Raw genomic sequence first — 15848 nt, forward strand, 5'->3', positions numbered from 1 at the left:
ACTATCTGTCTAGACATTTAGTTAAATTAATTTCATGTCAGGCAAAAAAATAATAAAAAAAAATTTTGAATTATTTTAAAAATTTAAATAAATTTTCTATCAGTTATTGAGCTATTTAAATATATGCCTGATTTGACTATATGCCTACGACATACATATTTAACTAAATTTGCTGTTGCGTTTTTCAAATAGATATCATGGTATGATTGCAATCAGCTTTATTTGATAAATACTAATTTCATTTGATGACACTTCTATATATTATTATCATTGTTCTACGAATTTTATATGAAATATGATGGATTATTGTTTTAAAACTAAATACGTACCTCAAATATTATTTCACAAGTTATTTAAAAATTTCGTTTTTAAAAATATCGAAACGCATACGATTTAGTAGCATAAAAAAATATTTTTCGCTTTTCAACTTAACAGGTGTGCCTGATGGGTCACTCGTGATTACAATAATTGTACGAATTATTTGTCAAGCGCGTTCATCTTTGGAGCGGTATATATTGTGACGTACAAACTAAATCTATCTAAAAGCAGTTTCTAACAGACAGTACCGTATTGTTGTTCATCTGGCCTGTTTATTAAAAAAATAGCGTATTACCAATAGTATTGAAAAGGCTTCACGTTAATCACTGTTGCTACTGCTGGAGTAAATGTAATATCTAATATAAATATACTACAATATAATACACGAACGAGTGACAGTTCAATCAGTAAATATTTATTGTATATGTATTATAGTATTATTATGACGTTGTCGATGTGTGTTTTTTTTAATTGTTAACTTAATCTGTTTATTTTACGTAGTAAATTTTTCGATAATGTTATTCTGTTATTCGATCTAATATGTTATTTTTCATGTCAAGCATAATAAATTGATATTTTACGATATTATTGATATAGTGGACAGTGATTATAAGACAACAAATGTATAGAAAAATAAAAATAATAACGACATTTCGTTTTTTATTATTACAAACGTAATATTTTATAATGTGATACAATGTTTTTAGAAACTTAATTGCTTAGGTACGAGTATGATGATTTTGAATTAATTATGTTTTATTACATACCTGATCCTACGCAATCAGTACTTTTTTAGCTAAGTGACTCCTGCCATTTGAATATTAACATTTTTATCTAATACACCTACATAATGTTTAAGAGTATAGTAGTGAGGCAAAGAAATAACAATATTTTTAACATATATTGAGTTTTTTTTTTTAAACAGTGACAGTTGTGTAAAAAGATTCATTAAACGTACTTCTAATTTTTTAAAAACTTCTTATATATCTAAAAATTGGTAATATTTCTGGATAGAATTAATGATCCGTTCCTTCAGGCGATAAATAGTAAAATTACGTAATTCTTAAATAATTACCGTGCTCAAAACGAATTGAAGTTTATGTCGTTATAATAGCGATCAGTCAGCAACTGATGGTAATGATGACAACAGTAAATTGTCGGCTGGAGTATGCATAACTATTTAATGGTTGATGTAACGTAAATGTTTTTATTATAGGTTTAAATTTATATATTACAAAAGACATTTTAATAATAGTATAATTCTAGTTCCTCCAAATTATGCAGGTATACTTCTCAACATACAAGTCATTCTCGTATTTGAAATGCATCACTTATAAATATAATTATGTTAGAAGGATTTGCCAGGACGTCGTAATGGATGATACCTTACTATTATAAGAATAATTGTATTATCAATCAAAAATAGTTTAACTTTTTTCTTAATTTCTTGTATCATATTATTGTTTGTAACGAATAGTTAGTTAGTTAGTAGTTATAATATACTTTCATGGTCAATTGAATCAAAATATAGTTATATACACGAAAGTACATATTATACAATTGTGATGACTTCAAGTATGTACATTTAAATATAGAAAATACGTTCATTCCGATTAACGAGCTTATCAATATTTCTATAACGAGTTGTTATGATTTTCCGAAACCTGATATTCTTGAACTTTGATAGTTTCGACTGAAAAAAATTATGCATTAAACAAAATTAAATCTGTGAAGGTTTTATGAACTAAGATGTAATTAATATCGTAACTGTCATATGATATTTTATAAATTTGCAAAAGAGTCTATGCGCTTGACGATCGGTGCGTAATATAAGTATCCAAGTTTATTTTTAAATATTATCTCAAATCTTTCTGATATTATAATGATAATTGTTATCTGATTTCATGTGCTCCATGTGTGTTCCAAATTTTTTTTATGCATTTCAACAGCCGTAAAGAGTGAAATGTACACAATTATTACGTATAATTATGTTGTTATAAGAGTATTCAATTAAAATGGTTTATTTTTTAATCCAAAAACAATGTATGCAATTATTCACCGTATGTCTTTAATTTTTTCATATTAGATTGTCGAAAAATTATTTCGTCTCATTGACAAAGATTCAGACGGAATTATCACGCCTTCACAAGCAATGGATTTAATTACTACAATTACATACTCTTCCGGGTAATTTATTGCAAATTTTATTAAACAGTAAGCTTATAATATATTTTATGTATACACTACTATTCATGGTATATTATTAAGCTTATTAGTCGATTGGATTTTTTTTCATTTAATAAATAATCATATTGTTTAGAATGAAATCAGGGTTTGACAGTGAAAATCTGATGTGGCTAGAACAGTTATTTAGACAGACTGTTGGAGATGAAATGGAAATCAAACGAGATGACTTCAATAAGATTTTAATAACTAAAAATGTAAGTTACATATTAATTATTTGTACTTATTATAAGAGAAATTCCGTATCGATTATAATTAAATATTAATAATAGAATGTAAGAAATATATTTTTATCATAGTTACATTGAAATTGGGTATTTAAATTTTTAAATTTCAATTATTAACTCAAAATCAAAATCAGCTGTCTCACTTTGATATGTTTTTCAAGCATATTATTTCATTACAGAAGTAGTTTGCTATAAAATACCAAATTATAACGAAAAGGACAAACATGTATATTATTTTCAACAGCTTATTTGCATAAACAGTGGTCCGTGTTTAGATTTGTAGATCGACAAGATAATAATAAAATCAATATATTATAGAAAACTGGTTTACTGGTATAGATCTGAGCAATTTATCTATATAGACTTAAATAATATTTGAACTAAAACAAAAATTCTTATAATATTTTATCAGACGTTTAATTAATAGAACAGTTAATATTTTATAAAAAAATTATTTGAACTTCTATAATAATTTATGAAAATATTTAAAACCTTCCAAAAATACTATGAATAATTTATTAAAAAATTAATATTTATAATAGTGATTATTCCATTTTATTATACTAATTATTTCACTTAAGATATAATTGTAAAGTCCATTTTGTAATGCATTCTCGTAAGTAATCATATTTTTATTAAAATACAATATTTTTGATAAACTTGAACAGTAATTGTATTATAAAATATATTTTTGTGAATGTTAAGTGTTACGAAGTCCAATAATTTTCCTATTTTTATATTTCAGCCATTCTTCACTGAACGCGTATTTCAAATATTCGATAGAGATAACTCTGGATCGATATCATTACACGAGTTCCTTGATGCAATGCACCAATTTGCAGGACAAACACCAGACGACAAAATTCGATTTTTGTTCAAAGTCTATGACTTGGATGGTATGTACTTGTAACTCATAACATGTACTATAATATAGACATTTTATGAGAATAATTCGATTGAATATATGTACAATTATAAATACCTACGTACAAAATAATCATTGAACGATGCAGTTATTTTTGATACCCGTGTTTTTTAAAATATAAAATCATTTCAAACTATTTTTTTTATCCGATATTACGCGTTATGAGAAATCCATTCGATTACTTCGAATAAAAATGAGTTATGGTATCTTGCCATGATTTTCTAAAATTATATAATTAATGTGAAAAATAGCGTGCATTTTTCTCTGTTCAAATATGCTGTATTGACAATCTAATTAAACGTAGAATGACGTTGAAGTCGTATGTACGTAACAAATTGTCGGATAAAACGTACCAATTAAAAATATTACAAACCACACGCCCCATTGGGCGTAAAGTACTGTGTAAAACGATAATATTGTTATTTCCGTTTAACGAAAACACTAGTAGTTGAACGAACGTTTACGTACAGCGTAGGAATTATTTCTCGGAAATAGAGTTAGGGAGGAGGGGACTCGCGATGATACGATTTATATATATATATTTTTTTTTTTTTTTTAGGCGACGGTCTTATACAGCATCGAGAATTGCAACACGTGATGCGAGCGTGCATGGAAGAAAACGGAATGCAGTTTTCGGAAGACCAAGTGGAAGACTTGACCATGGCGTTGTTCGAAGACGCTGACAGCGAATCGAGAGGCGCCATAACGTACGAAGCGCTCAAAAACCAATTGCAAAAACACAACGGGTTGTTGGAAAACCTATCGATAAGGTAACGCATTGGACGTGTAATTTTATTTGCGTAATCCCCGATGGTTCCCCACGCGCGGTTAGGTTAGAATAATAATGCATGTGACTCAAGGGCGTACCCAAGGGGGGGGGGGGTAGTATCCAGAACCCTCCCATTGAAATTTCTACATACTCAACGGTTTAATAGTAAATAATATAATAATAGTGTATAGTGTATTTTAATTTTCCATTATCTTCAATATACAAAGTTTATAGACTATATACTCGTAATATACCTATGATGTATAAACCATACTATAGTATATTGACAAAGTAATTTTTTGGTATTGAATTAAACTATAATTATAATTAGAGAACAGATAAAATAAAAATGTTGGACCCCCCCCCCTCATAAATAATTCCTATGTCTTCTCCTGGTGTGACTTGTGTAAATTATGTGTATCACTCGCGCATAAATCGAACGTTTGTCAACGGTTATACGATGATATCATTGTGCTCTTACGGATTACTACTATAGTGCACCTATATCGGGGTCAATACCAAACGACTTAACTAATTATTCATTGGATTAACGTTGATCTAAATAAACGAAAGTTTAAAGTCAAAAGTAATTTATTTTTTATTTTAACTTATAAAAGTTAAAAAAGCTAAACATAAAAATAAAACATGTAATAAACTTGGTTAAAAATATGTTACTTTTTTTTTTTTTAATTTAATAATATGATATTTATATAAAACTATACTTTTGATCTCTATTGAAATTCAGAAATAGAACATTCAATACTTCCACAATTTCGATTATTTTATTTTTTTTATTATTATTTTAATAGTAATTTGTACAAAAAAGTATACTTTTATATTGTAATCTATTGTATCTAAAATAATATTGTTTTGAAAACAAACTAAATTTATTAAACGTTGTAATAAACAATTAATTAACTGGTTATAAGCGCAAGTCACTGGAAAAAAAATAATTCGTTAAGTAATTTAGCTTATACCGTTTAATTTGTCAATACCCATCCTTAACTGAAGTATCCAGACTAACCTGACTCAGAAAATCGTATTTTTTTGTGTCACACCATTTCAAAGTTTGCTTTTAGTTGACTCTTTAACCTTTAATCCTGCCGTGGAAGTCTAAAATGTCTCTTTACATTTAAAGCATGCATCTCGAATGCCACGCGGTATATGATATATCTAAATGGTATTTTTATAATTCCATAATTCCGTTCTTATAGAAAGCACTTTATTGAATTGCACAGAAAAAGATAAAAGTATTATTCTGAAATATCAAATAATTATATTTTTTATTTACATATTTTATAAACAACGGACGGAACGAGAACAAACCACGTTAATTTTATCGTGATACGTTCAATGTCGGATAACTGCACCATAATAACATATCGAATCATTTTGAAAACGAGTTGAAAAAAATACCGACAACATTTTTTAAAGGATTGTTTTTTTTTTTTTTTTTTTTTTATTAAATATTTGTGTTTAGCCGAACAATTTTTTCATTTTTTTTAACTGCAGAGGAATAAATAGAATTCCGAGTATGCATGGCTCGATATATTAGTGATGGTATACGGACGGACTCGAGAGCAACTGTCGCCATTGCTCTAGAACGTCAGTACAACCAACGACACCATTATAATTGTAATGAGCTAAAGAAGCGCAGAGAACCTTCGACTCGGACATATTCATGTCGGAATTTAAGAATTTTTTTTTTTCGACTATCGACGTACACACTCTTTACAGCTCGCGCGTTCACTGCTCTACAATTTGAAAATGATTTTCGTTCATGGAAATTCCTCGTCGTTTTTCAGCATAGACCGCTGGTTAGTACCACCAAAACCAAAACAACCGCCAGCATCTGCGTGGGGAAAATTTAAATCACTGCGACCGTATCAGCTGACATTACCGTACATGCGAAACAATTATGTCTATTTAATATTTTTGGCCGTTTATGTGCTCGTCAACGTACTACTATTTGGTTTTAGGATTTACACATACCGCAACTCTAATATGTATACGATTCTTGCTAGGGCTTGTGGTAAGTACGACATGTATATTAATTTATTTGTTACACTTGTTACATCTAATTTATCACTAATCTGGTTCAAAATGCATGTAATGTATAAAATAATAATTATGTCAAATAAAATCACCTACAGTATCTCATTGTATTTGTATTAAAATACCTGCGTATTATAACCAAAAAATTGACAATTAGTACACATTATAATATACTATATGTACTTATTTAAGTTTTTATTTTTTTAATATTATGCAAATATATATTATTAATTTACAGGCCAGTGTTTAAACTTCAACTGTACATTTGTTTTGGTTCTTATGTTAAGACATTGTATTACGTTCCTCAGAACTCGTGGACTTTCATTGTTTTTGCCTTTAGATCAACACATATACTTTCATAAAATCACAGGATTTTTCATATTCGGTTATAGTATTCTCCACACATGCATGCATCTGTTGAATTTCAGTAAGTATTTCTAATAATGTAATTTACGTTCATTTTGTTATTACAATTTTGTGTATTACATGTATCTTTATGTTTGCCTGTAATAGGTACCGTTATATTTTATGACCCAAACTTAAACTACGAAGGATTCTCTGTGTCCGAATGGCTCTTCACTACCGACCCGGAACTTTTTGGACTCATACCTGGATATGCTAATCCCACAGGCGTATTGCTCATCATTATTCTGTTTGTGATGTTTATTTGCTCGCAGCCATTCGTTCGTAGAGGAGGATGCTTCGAGGTTTATATCCAATTTGATTCTACATTGTACAAAGATTTTACGCCTATGATCAAACCAATTACTGTTTAATTAATTTTTTCAGATATTTTATTGGACTCATTTACTTTACGTGCCTTTTTACTTATTGTTAATTCTTCACTGCCCAAACTTTTGGAAATGGTTGATAATTCCGGGCCTTTTATACTTATGTGAACGTTTTTACCGCTTTTCGTTGATGCGATCTGAACACGGAAAAACTTACATTAGCTCTGGTCTACTTTTACCGTCTAAAGTCACCCATTTAGTGATAAAAAGACCACCACATTTTGATTTCCATCCTGGTGATTATGTATTCGTGAATATACCAGCAATAGCCAAGTACGAATGGCATCCATTTACAATTAGTAGTGCTCCGGAACAAGAAGGTAAATGTAACCCATCTGGTTGATGTTTAAATTGAATAGTAATCGATACTTATTGTTGTTCAGATTACATGTGGTTACATATTCGCGGAGTTGGAGAGTGGACAAATCGATTGTATTCATATTTCGAAGAAGAACAACATAAATTACACTTACTCGATGAAGAACTGCCTGAAACGGTTAATAGTAAATCTTCCTCCGTGGATACAATGGAATCATCAAAAATGAAAAAACTCCAAACGTATGTTTGACGTTATTTTGAGTGTGGTTTCAAATTATAAATGATTAATTATTTTCTAGATCTCTACAGAGAACATTTTCGGGAAGAACTGTGGAAGAACCCACCAAAGGAAAATACAAGAAAGATTTCAGTTATACTAATCAGAGTTTTAGTAGTTTGCCGGAAGACTTTCATATTAGAGGTTCCGAAAGTGATATCACTTCTGGAAATTCAAAATCTGCAATGGGTAATAATATTTTTTTCTTAATTAAAATTGTAATCATTAAAATATCAGGTATTATAACTGAATAATTTAAATGTAACTTTATAAGATGCAAGGAAATCAGTCAAGAAAGCACCCAACACTAATCTCCATAAACTCGTTTTGATTAACAAAGCTCCACTGTCAAAATCACTGTCGATGCCTGATATGGAAAACCGGATAAAAAAAAGAGAGCGTCTTTTAGCGTATATATTAATTATTTCAAATCTGACCATTTCATTTATACTATTCACGAATAATAATATATGAATATTCGTTTTCAGCTTACGAACTTATATGAGATCAGAATCCGAAAAGAGTTTTGACGAGTGTCAAATGAAGAGAGCAAGACTCCAATCCTTAGGCCTGGCATATTTAAGTCCTCAAAATAAATCATTGGCTCAAAGTTTCCGGTACATGAGACACAAGCCAACTATAATTGCATTCAAAACACCAAGCTTAGAACACTGTGAAGCTAAAGTCTCGTCGTACAGCATCACAATCGAAACTGTATGTCTATATAACGTTCTATAAATAATTTAATTAATTCAATTCGAAATGTCTTCAGGCATCTAATATCGGTAGCATGGAGTTTGTAACTAACGAGAGCAAATCGAAAGAAAGATCGAACGAAGTCAATAGTAGTCAGTCGCCCATAAATTATCCCGTTGGCAAACCACTAGAAGTGAGTTTAATCTAGACTGACATTGTTCGCATATTACACTGAATGATGTTTGAATATTAGATATATTTGGTTGGCCCGTACGGCGCACCGTCCAGTCACATATTCAGAGCCCAACATGCAGTGATGATAGCTACGGGTATTGGCGTAACGCCGTTCGCATCTATATTGCAATCAATCATGCACCGATACTGGAAAGCTCGTCATACGTGCCCGAAGTGTAAATACACTTGGGCAAGTGAAATACCACCTACGGTGATGCATCTTAGAAAAGTGAGAAATAGTGCCGAAAGCGATCTGTTACCGTAGAGTTGATCTTGTAATTAGTAGTAATAATAATTAACGATATCGTCCCGTGGCACAGGTGGATTTCTTTTGGATCAACCGGGACCAAAGGTCATTCGAATGGTTCGTAAATTTACTGTCACAACTTGAAATCGAACAAGCTGAGCTCGGTGGGGCCATGGAAAGGTTCCTGGAGATGCACATGTACATAACATCGGCATTACAAAAGACCGATATGAAGGCCGTTGGACTCCAATTAGCTTTAGATTTGCTACACGAAAAGGTGAGAACAAAAAATAATTTAAAGCTATTATTCAAAAGTACTATTAATTCAAATGCCTTGACCAATCTTAGGAAAAAAGAGATTTCATCACGGGCTTGAAGACTAGAACCAACGCAGGCAGGCCAAACTGGGACAAGGTTTTCAAACAATTATTAGACCAGAAAAAAGGAAAAATCACAGTGTTTTACTGCGGCCCACCACAACTCGGCAGACTTCTTAGAGTTAAATGTGATCAATTCGGATTTGATTTCCGAAAAGAAGTTTTCTAGAAATTTTAAATGCTTTGATAATGCCTTATCTCTTTGTTATTTTACCAGAGAAATTTAAAAATGTATAAATAACTTTATATAGTCGAGCTATGAATGTTACCATTTTATCAAAGAGAAGACTGCAAAATATGTTACCATATCGCAATCGAGTATTTTATAAGATAACATCGTTACCATTAATAATAAAAAAATCATTATTATTATCATAGTAAGATATTTTTCTGTCTGAATTTTAATTTTATATAAGAAAAATTGTAATAATGAATAACATTGATTGTTTATTTATTATTGTTTAAATTGTAAGTGTAAATATATTCAATTATTTCAACCATTGATATTCAAAATAAATTTTTTTCATGATAGAATTTATTCTCTTATAAAATATTTTTAATTAAATGGAAATGAAAATATTTACCTGGTATTGCATAATTTTGTTATTTTTGTTCCCACAAAAGTTCTTAATTAAATTAGAAATTGGGTTCCAAAACGAAGAAAATGTCTGAAATACCATAAGATAATATATTTTACAAACATTTTATAAAATGTTGATAATCCTTAAGAGGATTTTCTGTACAAAAAAATTGTAACATAACAACGATCGAAAAAAATAATATTACCTATATAATGAGAAATAATTAGATTAATTTTATAAGATGTACATAATAATGTATTTTATTTTGTCTAATATAAGAGTATCTAATATATATCGTATAGTTATAATCAATTAATTACTGTAGATCACAGGTTTTGATATAAGTGTATATTTTTCATTCACATATAATATCGTTAAATAATCCAGTTGTATTACAACCAAACACATAATAAATTACATAAAAATAAGGGATACATAAAAGCGTTATTGAACAGATTAAGAAAATACATAATTATACAACGTTAAGTATGCTAATGTGATATACAAAACGATAACGTGTTGATAATGTATGTGTGACATCGTACCTACCTGAAGTCGGAGTGCAATAAATGAAAATGGTTTTACTGATGGTTAAGTTAAAAAAAAGAAAAATAGTGAAAAATAATACAACTGCACGTGGGCTTAAACAAGTCAAGTGCTGCAACGTAAATACACAATAAATAATTGCAATACACTGTCGGACACGTGGCAAGTAAAACGTGAGCGACCACCACTCGGATATTATGATTCGTCGTTTGTGTCCTTCTCGTCTGTCACCGACGTGTTGCCCTGGACGCGGTAGCTGTTTATACGGAACGTGTTCTTCCAGAACTCGTAGCCACCGCTGACGATGTCCACGTAATCGTACGGCTCCATGTCCTCTATGACGGTGAGCAGCTCGTGCTCGTCCACCTCCTCGATGTCCTGGAACAGCGAGTCGTTGTAGCCGGTGGCCCGGTGCGTGGTGGCGATCTTCTGCTCATTCATGGCTTCGCAGCGGTTGCGCAGCACCTGCCGACCCATTTCCACTAGGTCACCAAGCACCCCGGTGAACTCAGTCAACGGCAGATTGGCGTCCACGGAGAACTTGGCGAACAGCACGTTCATCGCGTCGTTGTACTGGCGGAAAAACGACACCGGTTGATCGAACGCGGCCACCTTGTCCGCATACATCGCCACCGCCTCCTGAATTTTGGACATGGTGGACCGGATCATGGGCACGTCCGCGTACTCGCGTTTGGACAAGGCATGAGCGAAGAACGTGTGCAGCACCACGGTGCTGGACAGCTTGCACGACAGCGCGCAGCCCAGCACGTCCACGCCGAACTTGAGCTCGGACCCGGTGAAGCTGCGGCTCTTGGCCAGCCGCTTGATCAGCGGCAGCGCGTCGATCATCTTCTCATTCTCCAAGCCCACCTCTTTCAGCAGTCGCTCGACCGCCGCGTTCCCTTTCACCTGATTCTCATCCAGCTTGATCCGCGTCATCAGCACCGGTGCCCAGTTTATGTCGTTCGCCATCACGTTGCGCACTATATTCTCCATCACGGTGTCGGACTGGGAATCGCACCGGACCGTGGACACCAGCCACCACCAGAACGCCGACGCGACGGCGCGGACTGCACCAACCGGATAACGCATCGCGTTGGTCTATCGCTCGGCCGGAAGTGTTTTTTCTTCTTCTTTCGGTCGGTGCTGCTCGCGCGCGACAAACGTTCGTCCTTCCGTTCGTTCGTTCGTTTTCGCTCCGCGCGTACAATATCAGCGGCAACGACGACAATTTCCCCCCGTTTCCCACCCACCCAATAGCCCCGTCGCTGTTTGCATTGCATAGCAAACATCGCGGCGCACTTGCACGTCCGACAACAACTGCTATCGCACCGTTTCTACAACATAACGCGATAGGCTTGTGTTTTCTTAACGAGGAGCGAACGAAAAATCACACCGATTTTCCGGTCCGCGTAAACCAAGGACGTACCCAAGGGGTGGGATTCGGGTCCGGACCCCCCCATTGAAATTTCAACATCCTCAACGGTTTAGTAGTAAATAGTATAATAAGTGTATATAGTGTATTTTAATTTCACATTATCCTCAATATACAAAGTTTATAGATTATATAATACATTTTCAATTGTCTGCCTATGAGACTACGACTTATTGTTGAATAAGTCTGGCAGATACAGATTTGAATACAACACATTTCTACTGCGATAGGACTCAGACGTGTGATTAAAGTGTGTTTGTGTAACCGTTTTCCTATGCTGGACCTAAATAGAGCAATGAATGCCAAATATATTAATGGAATTTTGTTGTACTAATCTTAGTATTGTAATAGAATTTTTTTTTTTATGTTTATAATATTATTTTTGCAATCTCTTACAAACGATGTGTTTTCATTAGACATTACCATCGCACGTTTTTGCTTAGGTTTCTCACGTATATTTAAATCCAAACTTATGTAACTATTGCGTAAAATATGTTCGTAAGTTTATTTAAAATGTATTTTATACACAATTTATTACTCATAATGGAATTGCTAATGAATCTGATTTTAATGATTTCCTTTCTATGGATATGTAATAGTAAATAAAAAACTATGTTAAAATAAAAATGTCCAATCATTCTTAAAGTGAGCATAAGAAAAAATAATAGTCATTCGTATAATATTTACGCTAAATTTTTTTTTTCTTTTTTGATACACATTTATATTTTTTTTTTTTTTCTAAAACATATAATTCTCATAATTTATAGTTGCATTAGCACTTAAGTATACACAGCATATGTTATTTATTTATGTTTTTTTTTGTTTTTATTTATTTATTTTAATGTTAACACAGGTATAACTCATTTGCAAACACGTTTTTTTTTTTCATATATTATTTTTCACGCGTTTTTAAATTTACTGCGTCATAGATAAGAAAATTTATGTAAATTTTATTAGAACAAATACGCTTAAAAATTAAAATCGTATTCGTTGATGAAAGATTTAAAAAAAAAAGTTATATTCATGCATTCGAAAGAATATATAAAGAATATATCTTAATATCTATACGTCATAAAAACGAAAAATTAATTTTTTTTTAATACATTTTCAGTAAGATTATTAGTAATCCAAATTTTCCAACAATTTTTGAATACCTAAATACAAATTTACTAAATGGAATGTAATAATTAGGGAACGGATTTTAATTTAGTATAAAATTAAAAATATTTAAATATATATTTGTTTATTACTTAATAAATATTTATTTATAAATGTATAATATTTAGATTTTTAAATTGAAAATAACATAGAATTATTAAGTAATTAATTAAAAAATATAAAAAAATTAAAAATCTATTCTGAATCATCGTAGTCTTTATGTGGGAAACAGTTAGAAACAAAATATAGCTTGAAATTGTCAAATGTAAAGTGGCGGCGGTTCGGTCTTAACATTGCTTTGTAACGGCTGAATGACCTCTCCACATCAACGGACGTGACAGGTTCATATTTCATACACATTATTTCTTTTGGAGTGTATTCAATTTCTGAATAATTGTTATTTGGAGTTTTGTTTAATAGTATGTGTCTTATTGGCATTACAGTATTAAAACCTGTGTTTTTTTTCCAATACATTTTTAAATTTTGAATTGTTCAAAACTCCAATTTCTCCAGGAACCCGTTCTAATTGCTTTATGGCATTATAAACTATTTCTAAGCTCTCCGTTAGTGGCATTTTAGAAGTTTCTAATTTTGAAATAGTATTAACCAAAAATCCAAAATTAGTCGAAATAAATGCTAAATTGTTTTGCAAATTTTTACTGTCTATGAGCTCAACAGTTTTTTTTATTGCCATTGCAGCTTCGGGATCTAAATTTAAGACAACGTTTTTAATCTTTTCAAAGTTATTTGAATAATATAATACAGCTGATAACCACGTACCCCATCGAGTTATAATAGGCTCGGGAGGTAGAGTTAAATCCGGGTACAAATCTTTAAATGTTTGTATACGACTTGGCGCTTTTAAAAATATTTTTTTTTACGTTGGAAATTAACTAATCAACTTCTAAAAATTGAAATCTAATTGTTTCAGCTATACTATGAAAACCATGTACTAGACAAGTTAAATGTATTACTCTTGGATAAAATGTGTCCAACACTTTTCCCACCTTACACATATATGGCGCGGCGTCCGTTAAAAGTAAAAGTACATTATTGTGTATTATACCATTCGACCACAAAACACCCATTGCATTATTAAATAATTGACATATAGTTTTGTGGTTGCATTTATCTAATTCTTCACAGCACAATAAAAATGGTTTAGATGGTTCAGTGCTCAATTTTCCTACAGTAACATTTGCGATACATCGACCGTCGGCGTCTGTTGTTTCATCTACTCCAACCCAAATAGGGCCATCTCCAATGATATTTTGAATTTTCGAAATAATTTCTTCATACACCCCAATAACATAATTTTTTCTAAGTGTACTCTCGTCGGGAATTTTATGACCAGTATATTTTTCCATAACATTTTTAAATGCAACATTTTTCAATTTAAAAAGAGGAATGTCTGAACGTATTAGTGCACGACACAAATCATCATTAAAAACTGACTTACTATTGGTAGATGCGGATGATGTAGAAATAAAATTTTGTTGAAATATAAGCTTTCTGTCTTTATTGACTCTATGTTTACTGGTATTGATGTGCTGAATAACTTGACCACGTTGGTCGATAAATACTGATTTATCACAAGACTGACAGTATAAAACTTGTCCATCACTCCTAAAAGTTTCATTCGGAATTTCTTCCAAATAAATACTAACTTTTGACCTTTTTGTGCGAGCTACTTTGGGCATATTTAAATAGTTAATAATATTATATTATACAAACTACACACACGGACACAATACGAAAATAACGTGATCGAAAAGTGAACGCATATACTCATATACTGAAATTACTACCTACTACTTAGATAACTAGATAAGATATTGAATCGTTGTCGTTTGATGTCAAAGGTGTACAGTACAGAAACCTAATCGTATCGCAAAATACTAAAATAAAAATGGAAATCTTCAATAATACAGAATACGTATATTTATTTGTAAAATAACAAAACTATACACGGAAATTCTACAATATTATATAATTTATGTATTTATTTGTAAAAAAATTTAATTATTCTAAAATATTTAAAATAAATTAGCATCAGATTACTTGAAATTAAATGAAACGTATACATATATCGAAAACTTTCCGATGCTATTATTACATAAAAATATTTATTTAAATTAAAATCCATTCCCGTTATATATTCGTATAGCGTTTAATTAAAATAATAAAAATATAAACAAGTATTAAAATGAACAAGACTAGCATGAAGTATTGCAAAAATGTTACATTTATTTAGTAAAAATGGTGTATTATTTATTTTTAATACTAAATAGTATATGTATTCGTTTTATAAAATGTATGTATTTTTTTAAAAAAAACCTTGTTTTAAATTATTTTTATTGAATTATTTACAATCTAATACAGTATTTGTATAATAAGTAATTAATATAAATACACAATAAATTAATTTTGTTGATTTTAAGGAAGGCGCACAGCTACAATTTTTGGATTTACTTAATTTAATTACAAAAGGTCTTTGGAAGACTTTCATTTAAGGCACCCGGTAGAATTTTTGGGTAACATTTTTGAAGTCAACTTAATGTTGAGTGGATTTTAATATGATTTTATTTTTTAGCGAAATATATTGTAGTATGTTGAGGCGGTTTTGTTGATATTTGGGATCTTTAGGTCT

At 31.1% G+C, this 15848-nt stretch overlaps 2 protein-coding genes across 2 annotated transcripts in view; one reads left to right on the top strand and one right to left on the bottom strand.

Moving 5' to 3' along the window:
* The window catches only part of LOC112683644 (NADPH oxidase 5), an 81426-nt gene extending 71779 nt beyond the window's left edge, over positions 1-9647 (top strand). The window contains exons 5-20 of the mRNA XM_025554765.1: positions 2405-2505; positions 2639-2759; positions 3535-3685; positions 4274-4484; positions 6289-6515; positions 6777-6965; positions 7052-7245; positions 7328-7649; positions 7713-7887; positions 7947-8113; positions 8199-8334; positions 8413-8638; positions 8697-8813; positions 8874-9083; positions 9175-9378; positions 9450-9647. Coding sequence (XP_025410550.1) covers positions 2405-2505; positions 2639-2759; positions 3535-3685; positions 4274-4484; positions 6289-6515; positions 6777-6965; positions 7052-7245; positions 7328-7649; positions 7713-7887; positions 7947-8113; positions 8199-8334; positions 8413-8638; positions 8697-8813; positions 8874-9083; positions 9175-9378; positions 9450-9647 — 2949 coding nt within the window. The remainder of the gene's footprint in view (positions 1-2404; positions 2506-2638; positions 2760-3534; positions 3686-4273; positions 4485-6288; positions 6516-6776; positions 6966-7051; positions 7246-7327; positions 7650-7712; positions 7888-7946; positions 8114-8198; positions 8335-8412; positions 8639-8696; positions 8814-8873; positions 9084-9174; positions 9379-9449) is intronic.
* A 4785-nt stretch (positions 9648-14432) lies between these two features.
* Positions 14433-14837, bottom strand: LOC112683649. Its single transcript, XM_025554774.1, has 2 exons — positions 14658-14837; positions 14433-14561 (listed from the first exon to the last, which is right to left on the bottom strand). Exons 1-2 carry the CDS (start codon positions 14835-14837, stop codon positions 14433-14435), a joined length of 309 nt encoding a protein of 102 aa, XP_025410559.1.
* Between the last annotated feature and the right edge of the window lie 1011 nt (positions 14838-15848).

Source organism: Sipha flava, unplaced genomic scaffold (genome assembly GCF_003268045.1).
Source record: "Sipha flava isolate LNK unplaced genomic scaffold, YSA_version1 232_pilon_pilon, whole genome shotgun sequence".
Taxonomy (NCBI): Eukaryota; Metazoa; Arthropoda; class Insecta; order Hemiptera; family Aphididae; genus Sipha; species Sipha flava.